We start from the raw sequence: 19,196 nt of genomic DNA, 5'->3' as shown, positions 1-19,196 counted from the left end.
TCTTTTTTCAACTCTCTCTTCAGTGGAATTTAAAAAAAAATACTCAAGAATGAAGACATACCATTTCCTCCATAATCTTTTCCCCTCCTCTAGAATCCCTACTTGACCAGTTCAAAATCTCTGCTAGAGACAGATTCATCCCTTCTGGCCTCCTCCTTTTATTTAAAAAGGATTTTTGTTCTAGGCAGCTTGGGAATTAGAATGGTGAAAAATCTGCAGACATATTTGCAGTGTAAAAGTGGTGGGCAAAATGCGCCACACAGTCCTGCTCTTTCAAATTCTGCTTACACATTTCATTCAAAAGACACTTTTTCTTAAGATTTTTTCATTTTTTTGGGGCTAGATACACAGGAAATTAATTACTTTTTCTTAAGTAATTAGACATTACTTAATATAATTTCTAACCCATTAGACAAATTATGGAATTTGGCAAATTATGGAATTTGTCTAATGGGTTAATCTTCTATACATGATCTCTAAGGTTGAAAATAACCTGTTGACAAATCTTTCTTGGTATCTGCATGCTCAGAAACAACAGAACCTGACCGCAAGGCCATTATTTTGAAAGTATCAACAGAGAAAACAAAACTTTCATTTCATACACATTGGCATTCCTAACTTTGATGACATCTGTCTTTCTCTCTGAGCGCTGTCAGAGGCTCCACTGTAGTCAGTGAAGGCAGGCCCTGAGCTGATATGAAATACTGCTGTCTTTTGGGACTCCATGCAGTTGTACACACAAAGTTCTAAACCTTTCATTTTCTGTGAATTTCTGCTTATTTCAAGTCATTTCAAGGAAAAACTAATTTCTTTGTATTTCAGAAATACAGTAGCACAGACTGGGCCATTCCAATCCTTTCTCTCCATTTAGTCCAGAGCTCTCTGTAACCTCCACCCTTATCCCTCAGCAGTCCCAGGATGTCTGTTTTATTCTGCTTGATACTTGATACTTGGGGACTGATGTCTTAGAACAGGCTGCTCTTCTTTGATGTTTAGAGGAGACTTCAGGGTAGGGACACAGCAAGTCCCCCAAAACTAAATGGAAAGAGGAAAACTCAACAGCTTACCAAGAAGGTAATATAGTACACAAATAAGTTTTCCCCTAGTTACAAAAAAATAAGTGAGAATTAAAGAATCTTGACTCTTTTTACTACAGCAATTTAATGCGGCCCAAATTCAACAAAACCATGTATTACCACTCGTAACACTTTTTTGTACATTTTCTCTGCAGAAAATCTGAGTTGAACTATATAATCAGGTGGCTACTTCACAATAACAGAAATGCATTTTTGGTAAATTAAAACTGCTTTTTGTTTAAACACCAAGATCCAATAAGTCAACAACTTGAACTTGTGAAAAGGTAACTTACCTGATTTTTATCAGGGTGCAACTTTAATGCCAGCTTTTTGAATGCTTGTCGTATTTCTCTACTACTTGCTTCTTTGGATACTCCAAGTAAACTATAGTAGTCCTGATCAGTGCACACAAGAACTATTACACATACAAAAACTAGTAATAAAGACCTTTTGAAATATCTAGTACAATCTCCTTTGGATGCTAAAAACTCCATTATGAAGCTTTTGGAAATTTCAGAGGCTCTGATTCAAACAGACTTTGGGAAGAGTCTCCAGTAAATGTGCCAATATTCAGAGATACAGCTGTATTTATGGCAGAACTCTTCAAAATGCCTGTCCTACTTCATGTCACGATTCTTGCTGAAAAGACACCCTGTAAGATGACAGAAGAAAAAACAATTAAACACTACCTCTTCAGTAAAGACAGGATAGTAATGCACCCCACCATCAGCTTGTGCAGACTGCACCTGAGCATCTAAGTTGCCGGGTGGCTAATTATCATTTCTGAAAACCACACAAGTGGTAGTCCATCTCTTACTTGTCACCTTAATTGAGGTAACCATGCACAGCTTCACGGAATGGCACCAAAAGCCACGCACCTGTACCGCATTAGAAAAGGCGGCTGCGGGAGGGCTCCCACTCACCTCCGGCAGCAGCGGGGCTCATTCCGGGAAGGGCCGGGGCTCGGAGCCGCCCGCTGAGGGGGCTGCGGACGCCCCTGGCAGACAAAGCCGGAGCCGCAGGTCGGAGCCCCGCGGGGCCGGGGCCGGGCTGCGGCGGGAGGCTCCGGGGCGGGGCGGGGCGGCCGCCGCGCTCGGCCCTGCCCGGAGCGGGGCCGGCCCCGGGCTGGGCGCTGCGGGAGCCGGCGGAGCGAGCGGGCCGGGCGCGGGGCAGGCCGGGACGGCGGCGCCTTCCCGGCGCGGCGGAAGGGCGGCGGGATCCGGGATCCGGCTCGGCCGGCGGCGGGCGGGGCCGCTCCGGGGCTGACGTGGCCGCCCCGGGCGGGGGCTCGGCTGCTCCCGACCGCTCCCTGCCGGGCACCGGGCCCGCCCCGGCCCGCCCCTTCCCCGGCCGGGCCCGCCCCGGAGGGGAGCGGTGCGGTGCCGGCGGGGCGGCTCGGCCCGGCCGCGGAGCTCGGCCGCGCTCCTGCCCAGTCCGCGCCCTCAGCGCAGAGCCCGCCCGCAGAGCCTCTAGGGTCTGTCCCGGGCTTGCGGGGGACTTCTTTTAACAGCTCACATAGGGCTGAGAGCTATTAAGCACTTAATAATCAGTTTTTACGGTTTGTGGAGAAAAAAAACGTACGTTGTTTTATGAGCAGGGCCTAAAAAGCAGGTTATCAAATACCTGTACATTTCAAGAAGTCTTTACAAGCATTTTCTTTTTAAAAGATAAATCGGGATTTTATTGCAATGCCTGTAGTGCAGTGTTTCTTACAGTTTGCTCCTCTATGCACTTGCTTTGTTGGAAATTATGTCAGAAAGTCTTGGTTCACTCCCTTGCTCTCGTTTATGTAGATGGAACTAATTATAAGTTCTGACTACTGCTTCTGACAATGTCAAAGTAACACAGAAGTACCTAAGGCTCATTGTTGAAAGGGAATTCTTTTTGTGCTTGCTCCTTAGTTTCAGATACTTGAATAAGTTTCCATTGTGAAATATTTTTGGAAAAGTAGCCTACTGAATCAGCAAATACAAATATTTATTCCAGTGTAGCATACCTGATAAGTTGGTTTATAGTGTGCACATTATTACATGTTATTACACAAACCACAACATCTGTCAAACTAATGATGAAAAACATGCCTGCTGAAATGTGTATTTCCTTCCCAATGGTTATGTGCCAAAGTAGCTCCGTGGGTGGTGCCTTTGCTGTTAATTTTCAGTTTTTGGAATTTAGATGAGTCTAGAAGCACTGACTCTTTGTTGCAATGCTTGCTCCTTTATGTGTGAATTCAGTGACTTGGGCTCTTTCAGATGGGGTGGGGTTAATGTATTGCAGTCTTTAAAAGCTCATTTAGCATATGATAATACCTAAAATCAAGCATGTTACAATGCTTTGGTATATAATATAAATCTACATAAGACATACGAAATGTGTCTGTCTGAAGTAAGTTTTGTGTAACTGCTTACTTTCAGGCAAGCTAAATCAGTTCCCCCTCAGAACTCACATGCAGCAATGAACTATATGTGGAATGGGTAAAAGCTCTCCTGTTTATCTGGAGTAATACACAAATAGGCATTTCTGTATCTTCATTTGTGATTAAAACTTTAATAATAACAACCTTTAATTTAAATTAATATTATATATTTGCAAGTAGTGCATGTCTGAGTGTATTATTCACTCAAATACTTGCTTGAATTCCTAGTGGTAGTGAGTTTTATGAGTTTCTCTGCTGTTCATTTTGTCAGTGTCTTTGAATGGCTAATTTAAGCATTACAAGAGATGGTGAGCAAATGCTTTTATGTAGTCTTGAGGATTCTGATTATTTTAGCACCTAACTATCCTAGATTTATCGTATTGCTGTAGGTTTTTTTTTTTTCAAGTTGATGTCCTGATTTAATAAAATGCTTCAATTTTGTTTCTTTGTGTTGTTGCTGGGAATTTTTTGGGGTTTTTTGTTTTGGTTTTTTGTGGGTTTTTTGTTTGTTTGGGTTTTTTTTGCAACTGCTGTTTTTTTTATGAAATTGTGTCTACATGTCTAGATGAGTTGCTTCTCTTTGTACACTGTGCTGGTCATACATAACGAACTGTGCTGTGACATAGCTGAATTTCATTGATTAAGGAATATTTATGAATAGTTTGGTTTTCTCCCTTGCTCAGTGGTGTGGACTTGGCTCAAGAGGAGCAGGACAGACTTGGAACTCTGAGCTTCAGTGTGGTGCAGAGGTGGCCAGGAAGAACCAGGAAAAGCTGCTATAGCTTAAAATGCGCAGTGTGCCCTAATGCCAGAGCCTTTGATTTTCAAGAAGGGTGTAATGACTCGTGTCCCAGAAGATTTCACATGACTCACAAGTCACTTAATTCACGCTTTGCGATAGGCATTTGCCACCTGCTTATGTAAGGACCCTGCTGCAGTGTAACTAAGCAGGGCCATTTGTGCACACAGTGTTACCTTTTCCCACCTATTTGAGCTGTAAGCCTGGAGAACAGACTGAAGTTCATTCTCGTCTAGGGTTGTCTCTGGTAGTCACACAGGTAAAAAGCCCCCTGATTCAGTGACTATATTGTTTTGTTTATTTCTGCCTTTTACTGTTTGTTGTGAATCAGCTTTATAAAGTAATGCCAAGAACTATACATAATAATTGTGAAGCCCTTACTTTTGCTGAAATTGCCCCATCAAATTTGGACTTAATAAGGATTTTGAGAACTTTTTTCACTATGCTCAGTTTTTTCTTTTCATCCCTCTTTTTTTCTGCCAGCTGATTGTGGCGCTGTGCAACTGTGCAACCTGATTTTATTTTCCCCTGGGGAACCTGGGAACCATGCACCTTTTTGTTTTTTATGAAATGCTTTCTAAGTGAGTTCATTAAGCCTTCTTCATTATCTCAAACCTCTCACACTCCTCAGTAGTCATGTCTAGCTTTTACAGCAGCATCCAAACCTGTATCTTTAGTGCTGGTTTGATGTTTCATTTAATTAAATATTTAGTTTTATTTATTCTGGTTTTTTAAAGGGGATAAAAAGGCAAATTCTAAAATATTGACTTTTAAATTAGAACTATTTAAAATAAAGGAAACCAGTAGAATTATGGAAAAAGTTAGTATTACCATCAAGAAGAAATAGGAAAGAAGTGGACAACTAGATTTTTCACATGTATTAGGAGGTAGAAGCCAGATCAGTAAGTTAGTATTAGATATGATGATTTTAATTATCTGGTTGATATGGTGCATATGTAAAATTACTTTAAATTTAGAAAGCCAGTTGGAAAGGATGCCATCAAATACCATTTTACAGAATATATAAAATGTTTAATTAAGCAGTAAAGCAATATAAACCATCTGCTTCTGTTGAAATAGTCAAGATGTTAGAATGCCATTTCTTTTAATTTAAAACATCTATGCATTTTTGATTGCTTTAAAATTAGCATTCAGCTTTCATAAGGACTTGCCTATTTTTTCCCTTTAGTGAAATATGCAATAACTGCTAATGAAGAGGACTTTGAACAGAAATTCTGTTCATTGAGCAAATTTTGAACTTTATTTTAACATACCAATTTTTGTCAGTGAATTTTTTTGTTCTTGCTAGCAGTTTAAAGATTAAAAGCTACAGTTGGATGCTTTCTGCATGTTGCATGGTGGGTAATTTCCAAGGAACTGGGTTTTGTTGTATTTCATTCATCAGCTGGGCCTTTTCCTGCAAACTGCTTCGTTGATGCTCGGTAGCTGAAGGTGTCATGAGACAGCTCTTTCAGGCCAGAGTGCTGCAGACTAACTCGTCTTGCAGGCTGCTGAAGAGTCAATATGAGCTCACAGAATCCCCTAGCTTGTGTCTCCTGGCAGGAGAAGGGGTGTGAGCAGAAGGGATATGTCTCTTCAGTCATTCCCAGTGGCAAAATTCCTGGGAAATCCTTGCACAAATGAAAGCCACCTGCCAAATCCAAACTAAAACCTAAACATTCAAAAAGGAGTTTACAAGGAATTCCATATCCCTGTTAGCAGGTTTTCAAAATCTGTAAATGGAGCATGGTGAATTGAACAGGCAAAGCTGTATTTGTCTGGAACTTCCAGGTTTATTTGGGGGTTCTCTGATGCAGTTGGAAAGCTGTTTGCAGGGTGGTTTGTGCCAGTTTTGAAAAGATGAGGAGATAAAATGAGGTATAGCTGTGGGGGCAGAAGTTTCCTGTAACGTATTCTTCACAGTCTAGGGATTTCTTTACAGGTCTTGAACACAAAAATGTATGTTCTGTCTGACATGATCTGCCAGTTGTTGATTTTTGAATTCCTGGCTATGGTGTTATAAAGTGTTTTTTCCCTTGTACCTTCCAGGTCTTGCATCTCACTTTGTTTCCTAATAGCATAATAGAAATCTTTATAGCTCTCTTCATGCACAGTTTTATATATACAGACACTGTTATAAAAACATAACACCTGTGCTTTTGTAAATCCAAAATAGGACAGGTAAGCTGTGAGATCCAATATTTTGTGGGATTTTCAGGCATCTTAGGTGAAGAGACATTCAGAGATGACTTCACTATAGTCAGCTAAAAGGGTAAAAATGTTGACAGATTTGATTCCAAAACCCCTGTCTTCCCTTCTTCTGTAATGGCATAAGAGTTTTTCCTAATTCAGTAATAATTTAAGGATGGGGTGACTAATTTGTATGCAAGGCATCCATAAACATGACTGGGTCTTAAAATGCTCCACATCTGCAGTGAGACCTCACATAGAGGGGCATGCAAACCACAGCAGTGTAGCAGCTGGTGGAGCTATCTTGGTATCCTTGAAGTTTTTATTAAAGAAAACAGAAAAAAACCCCCAAGATTACAGCTCTTCAAAAAGTCTAAATCAAAGCAGAAACCTTGAAAAATGATGATAGATGTCTCACTTTGGAAAAGAGTAGCAGTCATCTGTCAATGTACAAAAAAAAAAAAAAAGGCAAAAAAGGGAAGATGTTCTTAATATTCACAGTATTTAGTCAATATTTCACAAGATGGGCTTCCTGCTTCTCATTTATCATTTCAACTTCCCTTTGGAGGTTTCAGAGTTTTAGCAGCATGCTCTAATTCTACTGACTTACTGCCACTTTGTGTGCTGCACTGGCCCCTTTTCAGCAATTCTGAACAGTCTGGCACTGTTTGAAAACAAAACAAAGCATTCCTATTGCACTACAGAGATTTCCCATCTTCACAAACTGCATACTACGGCTATGACCTATGGAGAACAAGTAAAATTATTGACTTTAAGATGATGATATGAGTTAGAATAAAATGAGACAAGTCTGTTTCTCCTGCTTCCTGCCTCAACTGTAAAGCTTTCTTGTTTACTTAATGTTAGGTCGGCTGGTGTGTGTGCATGTGTGGCTGGATGACTTGCTCCAGGCTGAAACCCAGATTTTCTGCTCCCAGTTGATGAGTTTATACCTGGCTGCTGTGCTCTTTATGGAGTGCAGTTATTCCTGTAGACTGTTAAGTCCAAATCTAGCAACTTGGACTAGAAAAAGACATGTTCACAGGAAGCAGAGGCAAAAGTTAAAAAGGTGAAAAAAGTCAGTGATCAGGCACATTTGGTTAGAGGAGGGATGTTTTTAGGCTGGGAAATAAAAAGTTGTGCTTGTTGAAGGCAGTGAAGGGGACTGCCTGGTAATACTAGTTTAGTTATTTAAAGATTAGTACTTTTCTGTATTAATACCTCAGGCTGTGATCTTTTAGTCTTGCTGATGATCACCTATTCACAAAAATAGCCTTGGACATCATGAGCATTATTATTGTAACATGGGTGACTTTGCAGAGCAAGCTGTATGGTGTAATTTGCACAGGGTGCCTCTCTTGGTTGGTGTACAAATCTATCAGAATTCCATTCTATTTGTCTTTGTGCTTCAGTATATCCTCATGGCTGTTGCATTTCTTCTAATCTGAAGCATAACACTTAGCTTGTAGTGGAAACTAGGCACCTCAATTTATCTCTGTGTTCCATACACATTATGGCAGCTTGTCTGCAGACTAGAAACACAGCTGTCTCACACATAGGTCATTCTTTTGGTTTTATTTAATATTTTACTATTGAAGAATGAATCAGGTGTTTGACTATTGTTTGGGGAGCTGATGCTGTCCCTTCCACACTGTGAGCAGGTAGAGGTTTATTCATAGCAGATGTGTTCTAGAATAAAACACCAAATTGCATACACTAGAGTACTGTATTAACATGATCTCTTCAGCCTATATTGTACCTGTCTTACCTGCAAAACCCCCATTGTGTTATCATGCTTAATTTGGTTCTGAAGGTGGCATTGTGAGGAAAAGCATTCACTTCCACTGGTATGTCATATACATTGCTTATACATCTGACTGCACAGGGTGCTGCAGTTTAAGCTTTTGAGATAGTATAGAGAATTTAAAACTGATTTATTTGCATTATTTACATTGTATTTATTTACATTGTAAATACATTATTTACATTGTATTTATCACTTTATTTACATTGTATTTATTACTTCTGATGAAAATAAAATGTTTAAACTCCCAGTAGATAAACTAAATACATTATTTTAAATTTCTTGTGATTCATATTCAGCTATCTTTAATGAGCCCAAGGAATGATTGCCAACTAGACTTGCCTCATTAATTTAAAACTAACGTTAATAGCATTATTTTTATTTGTATTCCTTTAAAATTGTTCCCTCTGCTCCTGTTACATTCACGATCCATAAATAGATTCTTAATTCATGCTTTGAATCATCATATAGTTATGACTTATTTGCTGAAATTGTTATAAAGCAAAGATTTCTAAGGAACAGTAGCTTTTAAAGCATCTATCAATTCAGTCAGCACTGGAGACATTTGCCATAAACGTATGTGCTAAAGTCAAAAAACCACTGTTTTAAATGCCCAGTCTGGATGCTGGGCTGGATCCTAAGCTGCTTTCCCTATGGTGTGAACTGGTGTAGTTTTATTGAACTCCCTGGGAACTATCACAGCGTCTTCTTCACAACCCTGGACATTTATGTTATTTCAACTTCTTTACTAAGTGGTGTTGGAATTTTAAAAAATGCTTATGTTTGATTTTGACTCTTTTAGCGATTTATGTTTGATGTGAAAAGTTGTTGTAAAATATGTTGTTTCTTATAAGCAAATTAAAAGGCTATTACTAGCACTATTATGAATTAAATACTATTGAAAGGAAACTGTTCAGGACACATGGTCTTAGTTCTATGAGCACTTTGTATTCATATGCATTTGGGGAAAAAAAACAACAACCCAAACCATGATTATACTGAAGCGCTTATACTTAAAATGCAATCAAGGTCATAGATTTAAATGCTACAAAAATGCCATAACGTATTCACTTGATGCAAGAATTTATCAGAATATGGTTGAAGCTAGTTACTGTGATTCATTTTTGTGATGTAAACTATAATTCATACATTGCAAATCAACATGTTTCAATCCTGATTGTCTTGGATATTTATTTTAGATATGTAAGCAGTTTTACACTGCTTGGCATTTGTTCAAAAATACTGGATTTACTAAGGGCTTTGTACTTGTCTTTTGAGTAAACAACATTCAAGCACTGCTGTTGCTTCAGCTGGCTGTGCTAGGGCATGGCAGGTGTGGGCTTGCACTCGAGCAGCTCTGTCCTGCCCTGGGGCCATGGCAGAGCTGAGGTGTGGGCAAATCCCAGGTTCATTGGAGGAGAGCAGTGCCACTTTGTGTGGTCTTGCAGGGGGCCCTGGGTCCCACATAGGCTCAGCTCCCATCTGGATTTGCTTCTGTGTTCAGTGGGGCTGCCACTGGTGAAGTCAGGGATGTGAGAGTGCAGCCATGTGTCTGAACTGGGCTGTAGCACAGAGGAGCTGGGCTCACCCAATTGCACTGACCTCAGCAGCACAGTAGGGTATGGAGAGCACTGGATCAGACTGTACCAGGCTCAGTTGAAAGAGAGATTTTTCTACTATTATCCCCTATGAAGGGAAAAAACATGGAACTCATCTCAGCTAGGATGCGGCAATTTAATGCTCAGATCCCTCTGCTTTCACTCCATGCCATGCACCTTACAAAGCAAAGCTCCCAGAAAAGCTTTCTTGGTTTGGTTTAAGAATGTTGACTTTGGCTCAGCCCCAGGCAGAACAGTCTGCTGGAATAGCTGCAGTAATAGCCTGGAGCTGGAAAGTGACCCTGCTGGAGGTAAGATAGTGGGTTGGCTGTTGTGGCTGCTGATTTCCTGATTTAGGTTTAGGCCATGGAACTGTTTAAGTTAGAAAAGACATCCAAAATCATGAGTCCAACAGCAAACTTTTCCCAATATCCAGTCTAAATCTTCCATGGCATAACTTGGGGCTATTTTCTTTGGTTTTCTCATTTGTTACTTGGGAGAAGAGACTGATCCCTACCTCTCTACAGCCTCCTTTCAGGTAGTTGGAGAGTGATAAGGCTACTGAGCCTTCTTTTTGCCAGGAGGAACAGCTCCAATTTCCTCAGTCACTCCTCAGAAGATTTCTGCTCCAGATCTTTCACCATCCTCATTGCCCTTCTCTAGATGAAGAGGTCAGAATTACTACTTAGTTTATTTGTTTGATCTTATTTTGTATAGGATGTTTCCCTAAAATTATTTGAATCACAGACTAAATATAAATGTGATTTTTGATGGTGTATTGAGGGATGAAGTATTTTCAGGGTTGGAGAGAACATTGACTGAAACCCTTTGACATAAAATACACAGCTACCAAAAGATGTTTGTTCAGCTCCCTGAACAAACTTAAATTGACAGGTATTTATTCCTTTGATTATTCTTCAAAAATTTAACTTCTAACCATACTGAAAAAACCCCAAACGCCATTATTTACGTGGCCTGTGGAGACCTGTAGTACCTATGAAAGATATAAGGAAGTTAATATGAATTGTAGGCTAATTGAGTTTGTAGAAGGTTGTAAATTAATTTTGTGTTTGAAAACCTGATGTTGTATGCAATATTTGACAATACTTTCCAACCCATAATAATGGGTGCTAGCTTGTTTTACTAATAGCTAAAACTAAAAAGAAGCCTTAACTGCATTAGTAATGAAAATCTGTGATATAATTAACCATGTAATTTTGCACTGAAGAATAAAGAAATGAAAATATGACAAAATGTATTTATTTCTATTTTTCTTCGTTCTTACTAATATAAGGTAATTTTTAAAAATGAGAAACTCTATTAGAATTGAGTTCCTCTCTAAGTCTGTAGTTCTGTTAGCTGATTGAACTCTGGTATATACGTACTAAAAGCCCAAGAGACTGCCTGATGCCATTCAACATGTTCTTTTAACCAGTGCCTCTGTTTGAGAGATTGTACAGTCAGGGTTCTGTGCTCAGCCAAAGAATTTAAGGAAGGCTGAGATAGTGAAGGTGTCAGGCTCTCCTCATTGTACCTTTTCCCTCTATGAGCAATTCAGAGTTGGATTCAATCATCCTTGTGGGTCCCAGCTCAAAGTACTCTGGGATTCTGTGACTTTGCAGAGGATGACTATGAAACCAGCCTTAGCGATGCCCCTAGGACATTGCAAGGAAAAAATGTTAGATGAAAAATATTAACTGTTCTGAAGAAGACTTAATAGGCCTCTTAATCTAGTGATGTGCTAAATATTTAGTTTTGATTTTTGAAGTATATTTAAATTGAGGACTGTGGAGCAAAACAAGAGTGTGAATCCTAGCATTAGGAAGTGAGGTAAGAACATGGGATTTTTTTTGTATTTCTGTCAATGACAAATTCTAATCTACGTGTTTATTTTGGTTGTAATGTATATATGCAGCTCTGTGTGTATGTATGTAATTTACAGGTGTACAGGTAATGCTTTATTTGTTCTAAAAGAGGCTGTCATATATAAAATAGATTTTTCTCATGGCAAAGCTCTGTGTTCCCCATTGAGTGGGGAAAAAAACACATGCCTGGGAAAGTGCTAGATTTGTGTAGGGATTTTATGCATTTAAAATTTGGGATTTTTTTCAGTTTCTTTTGTTTTAGCAGTTTATAGCAAATGAAATGAAACAATTTATTGTGAAAATATATGCCTTGTCAACCTTACTGCTTGTATTATATGGTAGAAGAGGTTTGTTTAAACACGGCATGGAGCTGTTCATGGCATTGTGTCAGGGGCAGTATCCTGAGATTCACAATATGGTTTTCCTTTTCTTAGGGAGGAAAAACAATGCTAGTCTTTCCTACTTGCCCATCCATGCTGCTTCAGCTTGGCTTCTCTGCTGTATTTGGTGGGGAGAAGAATGGCTTGGGCTTCTAAGTGGAAGACAAGGATGTGTCTCCCATTAGTATAGCTTTTAATACAATTTCCACTAATTGATGGCAGAAGTTGTCCATCCACCCACGCTTTTAATGTCCTGTTTTAGTTACTATGGATCATTTAATAATCTGCTTGCATCTTCTCATGCTTGTATCAGTGGGGAAAATAAGTACTGACCTGGATCAAGCAAGATCAAACTCCAGGCTGCTGTGAGTTCTACTTGAATTACTGAAACAACTTTGAAGTGTTCATGGGGAAAGAGATATTTTTACACATATATAAGGTATTTATTTAGGTATTAAAAATATTATTTTTTAAAATATATAGATAGAGGGTCCACTTCTAAGCTTAGTTTTGGATTTTTAAATTATCTAAAAATATATTTCAAGTAATATTTTTCTTCCTCTACATTTCGGTGCTAAGTTACGTGTGCAATTACATAGTATTTGGATCTTATGATAGTTATATGGAAGAGCAAAATTTATTACACTGATGTAAGAATTTGATATATACAAATACATAAACCTGTTTAACTGGAAATGTGATTTTTGTTTTTCACTCACAGTGAATTTTTTTGGGAAGGTAACTTAAGTAGGATGTTGGCGCTTCTAAATGACCTATGCAATCTTTTATGATTCTAAGTTTGTGTCAGAGATAAGACACTAGAGGGAGCCCATATCACAGTTGTCTGCACTGTGAGAAACTGCTTTACAAAGATAAAACTATTTGTAATAATGGGTAATTGAAAGTGAAATTTCTTATGGCTTTGCAATACAAAAAAAAAAAAAAAATCACAGTACTAAAGGACACTTAGTTGAAAGCATTTTTGGCAATCTTTAAATTCATAAAGTCAGTTCTCCCTTACCATTCTCTGAATTTTTTGAGTACTATGAAAAGAGTACAATAGAGAAATCTTTGTTCTGGTGCTTACGTAATAGAAAGCAATTTATGGCTGCTCTCTTTTAAAGAACTCTCAAGACCCTGTGAGTGCAGTAACACAGAGGAAAAAAAGGCTTGAGTACATGTGTGTTGAGGCTTGAGTACATGTGTGTGTTTGACTTGTTCAGGCTGTGTGGAGGCGTGAGGTTTTTGAGATCTGCTGGAGTACGAGATTTTACCTTGGTTTGTGAATGCCTGTTCGTTGCATGTAACTTCCTGCCACGTGTCAGTGAGCACATAAAGTACAGCTCCTGCAGCAATAACCAGCAACCTGTGCCAGCCGCTGGGCAAAGGACCTTGTGTTGTGTCACAGCAGCCGAGGGGTCGTGGCTGTAGTAATTGACTGCAGTCTTTAACCTTTTGATTGAAGTTTTCTCCTCAGTAAATAAAGAGGCTTTGGAATTTAGCAAGGTTTTTGTCCAAGACAGATTGCTTAAGGCTGCACCTGCAGTGCATGATGTTGTTTTCATCCTGTGCCTGTACTTCCTGCCCGTGATACTTTCAGGTGGTAGTGCCCACCTAGTCTTCTCCTGTTATATAGTTAAAATAACACTCAAATCCACAAGATCAGAAATATTCTCAGTTTCAGTCTGGATGGGCTCAATCAAACAGTGAGTGCAAGTCTGGATGAGATTTTAAAATAGTCTTTAATTTTAACTGCCCAGTCTTATATTCACTGTACTGAATACTTCAGTTCAAGGAACTGGAAGATATGTTTCCAAAATTTCTATTAATAAAGGATAGTTGAGAATATGTTGTTTTGATAAAATACTGAAATTCAGTATTTATTAATTCTGAGGGCCAACTTCTACATTTCATATAGCAATTCACAAGGGATTCAATACTGAAGACCTTCAATATCCTAATTGCACATTGTTTAGTCTCTTATTTTAAGAATGTTGGAGCTAAATCCTTCAAAATCTGTTTACAAAGATAGTATTCAGTATTAACTGCTTTTTACTTCCATTCAGATCTCTTTCTCATGCTTCTAAAAGCAAGCATTTTTTTCAACACTGCATTAGCAAATCATTATGTAAGCGTGTGCTGCAACTTATTCACAGGGTAGGTAGTATAAACATTGTATTTACAATGCAAATAGGAGCAGAGATGTATGTAATTTATCAAGACACCCTCTCTCCATCCATCTGTTAAGTGTGCTCTTAGAATCCTCTAACAGAAAACACTAACCCAAGCATCTTTCCTCAGCATAGATACCATTTGTCACTATGCATTACACTTGTGATCTGCTCCAGTATGGTTTTCCTGGACTATTGTAGTTTTGTCCTTCTAATCACAAGGAATGTTGTTTAAATCTTTGCTAAGATTAGTAGAAAATTACTCCTAATAGTTAGAAATCTCAGTTACTTGTGCAATTTTTTAAAATTAGCAGCTCTTATGGATGTTTGGATATATTTTAATATATCAAGATATATTAATGAAAAAGTTGTATACATGTAGTGCAAAGCTGCTATTAATATTTTTTTCATGGTTTGAAGAGTAGTCAGTGCTTTTTCTAAAGCTCTCTGTCCACAGAGTGAACACAGAACCGGTCATTTTATAGGTCTGTGTGGTGCTTAGTATGGATCTACAGAAAGGTTTTAAATACCTACCAGCTGATTTTCATAACACACCTTTCAAGCAAAAGGATATTCCCATTTTGAAACTGGCAAGTTTCCATATAACTATCATGATATTCAGATCAATACTGAAGTAACAAACAACTTTATGTACACCTTTAAGAAAAAGAAAAAGCAATAACTTCCTAGCCTTCTGAAACTGAATGTGAGGTCTAGGTGCATGTCTTACCAGCATTCCTGTTTTCCTGAAGGTCTGTGACCATCAGCACTTTCTTACCCATTACAATAAAAAAAAGCTGAGTTAGCTTAACAAACTGTCATGTTAGGAAATCTTTTATGATTAACCACTACTTTTCCATTATCAAAATGTGTGTTTACCCCACAAAGGCATGCAAATCCCAGTTTGATTTTGTCAGTTCCCTGCATTCTCAGTGTTCACTTACCCACTGTCTTGGGGAGTTTGGCTCTAAAAGGCACCTCCTGTTCAAGTAGCTATTTCTATTGGATGTGGAGCATGACAAGCTCAAACTGGAGCAAGCCTCTCGCTGAAGGACTGGCTGTGGAAGCAATGTCCTGTGTTTTTCAGACAACAGTTGACCTGGCTGGATTGATGTATTAAACAGTGTTCAGGTGTTGGTGAAAGGCTGTACTTGCCAGATCTCAGAAATTCAACTTGAGAATCTGGGAAAATGCCAACCTATGGATCTCAGAATTTTCCCAGGTGAAGGTTTCTGCAAAGGACAGAACAAGCCACAAATAGCGAGGTACTGAGGTTAAATAGCTGTGAAAATCTTTCAAAAGCATCATTTGGAGGAACAAAGCTATTTATTTGTTTGAATGATTGACAATTCAATCACTAGCAATTCACAAGTTTCCATTAGACTGAATGAAGAATATGCTAGTCCTGCATCATAGTGATGCATTTAGAAAATTCTAGCTTTCCATAATTGTTTACATGAATAACAAGGTTGAAGGAAAATAACTGAAAGTTAATTGAAGTCTCTGCTTCCAGTCATGTATGCAATTCTATTTTTAGATAAAAAGTTTGAAGTTCCCTTCAAACAGAAAATTCTTACATTTTTGTGTAAAAGTGATTGCTAACCTGCAGAAGTAAACCATGGCAGGGTTTTTCCACTTAGCACAAAGGGGTGATGGTGGTGTGTGTCAAGTCCCAAACACTTGCCTACTTGTTCCATGTTCTTTCCAGTCTATCATGAAAAGAAAACTCATTATTATGGCATTTTTTTTGAATTTGTGATTACTCTGAGAAATATTTTGCTTGCATTATCTCTTTTCTATGTGTAATATGTGAAAGGGTGGAGCTGCAACAGCAATAAGATATCTCTTGGTAGAACCTTATGTTATTGTAAGTAGTTGTCTTGACCTGAAAATATGTAAAGAGAAATAATACGCCACTGTAAATCTGTATTTAAGCAGCACTACAGAAACGTGTTTGATGGAAATAGGTGTCCTGTGCCCTTACTGCCTTGTGTAGTAATTGGAAAGTTTATGTAGGCTTGAGTTTGTTTGGCTGGACTTTGATGAAGGATTTTGTGTGGATTTTTTTTTAATTTTTAATTTTTTTTTTTTTTTAAATACTGCTATGAGTAAACACAACTTCTCAAGATGGGCTGTGTTTAGAGAAGAGCAGTGTGCTGGCTAGAATGCCTGAGATATTGGATAAATGGATGATGAGTTTTTGTCCAGTCTCTCTCTTATTCTGGATGATTCACAAGCTAGAGACAAGATTTAGTGGAGGATTTTGTTTAATCCAAGTGATGAGGACATATGTTTCTACAATAAAATGTTCAGGACTGCATTTCAGAGGCTGTGTGAATATAGTTTGATGTTTTCACTATACGTCTATAATAAAAAATTAACTTCATAATAATATACCTATTTTAACCATTTATCTACACTGATTGTTTATTTTCTCTTTTGGGGCAATATTGTTTTCTTGCTGATGCCAGTATAATTATGAAGAAATATGACAAAGTAAATATTGTACTTGAGAGGTATGTAAAATAAATTTAAATGAAATATGGTTCATTTAGAATTGTTTAATATTTTGAGAGGAATTACTAAGCTAATACTTATAATTTAGATCTGAGTAACACGTTTGGTCCATCCAAAGAAGTTTATAAAGTAATTGTGCTTTTCTCTTAATTCCTTAACAATATGTGGCCTTCATTATTTTTAGGCAGATGCTTTTTGGAGACCGTTATGTTTTACTGAACAGTAATTGATTTCTTACTGTATAAAACCAAAATTCTATGGTCTAAGCTGAATGAAAAGGAGTATCATCATCAAAACAAAAGTTACCTTAAGCCAGAGGGATGAGTTTGTAAAAGAGAGAGATGCCAAAGTACGGGTGAACATGAAGCCAGGAACTTGCAAGAATAAGTTTTGGAGAGTGCCCTCTGTGATTCAAGCAACTTGGAGTGCAAAGAAAACTGGCAGGAGCCTCGTCTTGATCACTGGTGGTCTTGCTACTTTGCACCAGATTAGCTGATGAATCAGAGTTTGCTTTCTCTTCTCTGCTCTCTCCAGCTGCAGACTATGGAAAATACGGAATTGACTTCTGTATCTCACCCCTTTGTCTGAAACAATGAGGGTTTAGTGTGAAAGAAGAGATTGTGTTTTATTAGAAAATATGAACTGATTGTTTTCTTCTTATAATACTACATGTCCTCAATTTCAGACTTGGGATGACTTGCAGCATTAAGAAACTGGACAGTAATTTCTTTGATTGCTAAACCACATTTTGATAAGTTTTTCTTGTCTAGTTTGTGTAACATGATACATTATTCAGTTCAGAAGTCATCTGGCAGTTTTGTGTTTTGAATTCACTGCTGTTCTACCTTGTATTACAGAATCACTAGGTTGGGAGAGACTTTCAAGAGTGAGTCCTATCTATGCCCCAACACCTCAAATAAACCATGGCACTGAGTGCCACATCCAGTCTCTTTCTGAACACCATCCAGGGATGGTGGCTCCACCACACTGTCAGATTATTCAACTTAATTTCTGTCACTGTTTTGAAAATGAAATAGTTTTGATTATTGATAATATTTATTTTCCTGTTTAAGAAACAAAGACCCACTCCTGCTAAATGATGAACAACTTTCATTGTCCCAATGACTTTTCATGTCTCAAGTTGTGAGGAATACTTGAATGAATGCTCTTTAAAGGTAATTTCAGATTTCTGTAAGCATGAGCTCCTGTCTATGCATAACAGTAAGTTTAGGTAATGTTGTTAGCAAATACTCTGAATCTCTGGCAACACCAGTATGACTAATGGGCTCAAAAAGTAAGTTGATTTTTATTCCCTCATGTGGAATCTTGACTCTGCTAGAACAAGTATCCTATTTACAGAGTTTGACCAAAACATTTTAATATATTCTAAACCTTAACATTAAGTAATGTGTTATATTTTATACCCTTCACCTTATGTCCCAGGTGCTAATGCTGGCAGGTGAATTCTCCACTGCCATGTGTAGCAAATATCCTATTGCTACTTATGCAATCAAAAGTTACATTTTTTTCCCAAATATTTGTTAGCCATGTGCATTTTATATAGTCACATATTTTTTTTATAAATACTCAAGGGACACTGCAAAAACTGACAGATTGTCTTAAAAAATATATCTCTTAGCCTAGTTTAAACATTAATTGTTCACTTTAGAAAAGTTCACGTTACATGCAAGTCTAATTTTCAAAGTACTTTCAGAATCTTGCGTATCCAAAGATGAGTAAGAGTTATGTCTAGCATTTCTCTTGTCAAATAATGTCATATTTTCTTCTTTATATAATTGTAATTCCATAAGCTAATTAATAATTTTTTAAAATTAAATTGGTAGAAGGTACTGATGAATTATGTTCCAGTGCTGATTAACAGCATGGTCTAAGGTTTCTTGATTAAATGTGTTCTATGCTTGTTTAGAAAGGACAGATAGACTGTGTTACTTGCAGCATGAGCAAATTGCTAGTCAGATCATTGTTCTGTTTTTCAAAAAGCAATCATGAGAGATAAAGCCTGGTCTTTTGAATATGTTGCAAATGAGATGAATGCACATGCAGAAATTGAGAAAGTGCTTTCTTTAGAGACTACAGCACTGTCTAGCAAGTATAAATAAATGGGATGCAAGTTCAGCCTCAAACTATGGATAATTTAGTCTTGACTTGATCTCTTTGTATTGCCATTCTAAAAATAGAATTGATCTATTGCAAATGGTGAATGCAAGCGATCTTTATCCCTTTGTTCATTGGTGTAATATGTTAGAGAATCAGACTGGCTATAAAAAGTAGACTTTTTAGCGATACATATATACACATATCTATGTGTACGTGTGTATTTACATGTCTATAACTGTACATATGATAGACAACTGCAAAC

The 19,196-nt window shown here is 37.9% G+C and overlaps 1 protein-coding gene across 3 annotated transcripts in view; it reads right to left on the bottom strand.

The window, feature by feature from the left end:
* DNAJC10 (DnaJ heat shock protein family (Hsp40) member C10) overlaps positions 1 to 19,196 on the bottom strand; it is a 58,261-nt gene that overhangs the window by 20,165 nt on the left and 18,900 nt on the right. The window contains exons 1-2 of one of the 3 annotated variants that reach the window (XM_021531317.3): positions 2,000 to 2,172; positions 1,370 to 1,728 (exon numbers count right to left, since the gene is read on the bottom strand). In XM_021531317.3, coding sequence (XP_021386992.2) covers positions 1,370 to 1,570 — 201 coding nt within the window. In that variant the 5' untranslated portion in view covers positions 1,571 to 1,728; positions 2,000 to 2,172. Of the gene's footprint in view, positions 1 to 1,369; positions 1,729 to 1,954; positions 2,173 to 19,196 lie in introns of those variants that run through there. The other 2 variants (XM_021531320.3, XM_021531319.4) reach the window with 2 other exon arrangements.

The sequence above is a fragment of the Lonchura striata genome, chromosome 7, assembly GCF_050655825.1.
Source record: "Lonchura striata isolate lonStrDom1 chromosome 7, ASM5065582v1, whole genome shotgun sequence".
Taxonomy (NCBI): Eukaryota; Metazoa; Chordata; class Aves; order Passeriformes; family Estrildidae; genus Lonchura; species Lonchura striata.
Note: the sequence above shows the minus strand (reverse complement) of the source record. Positions and strands in the feature narration are given on the sequence as shown.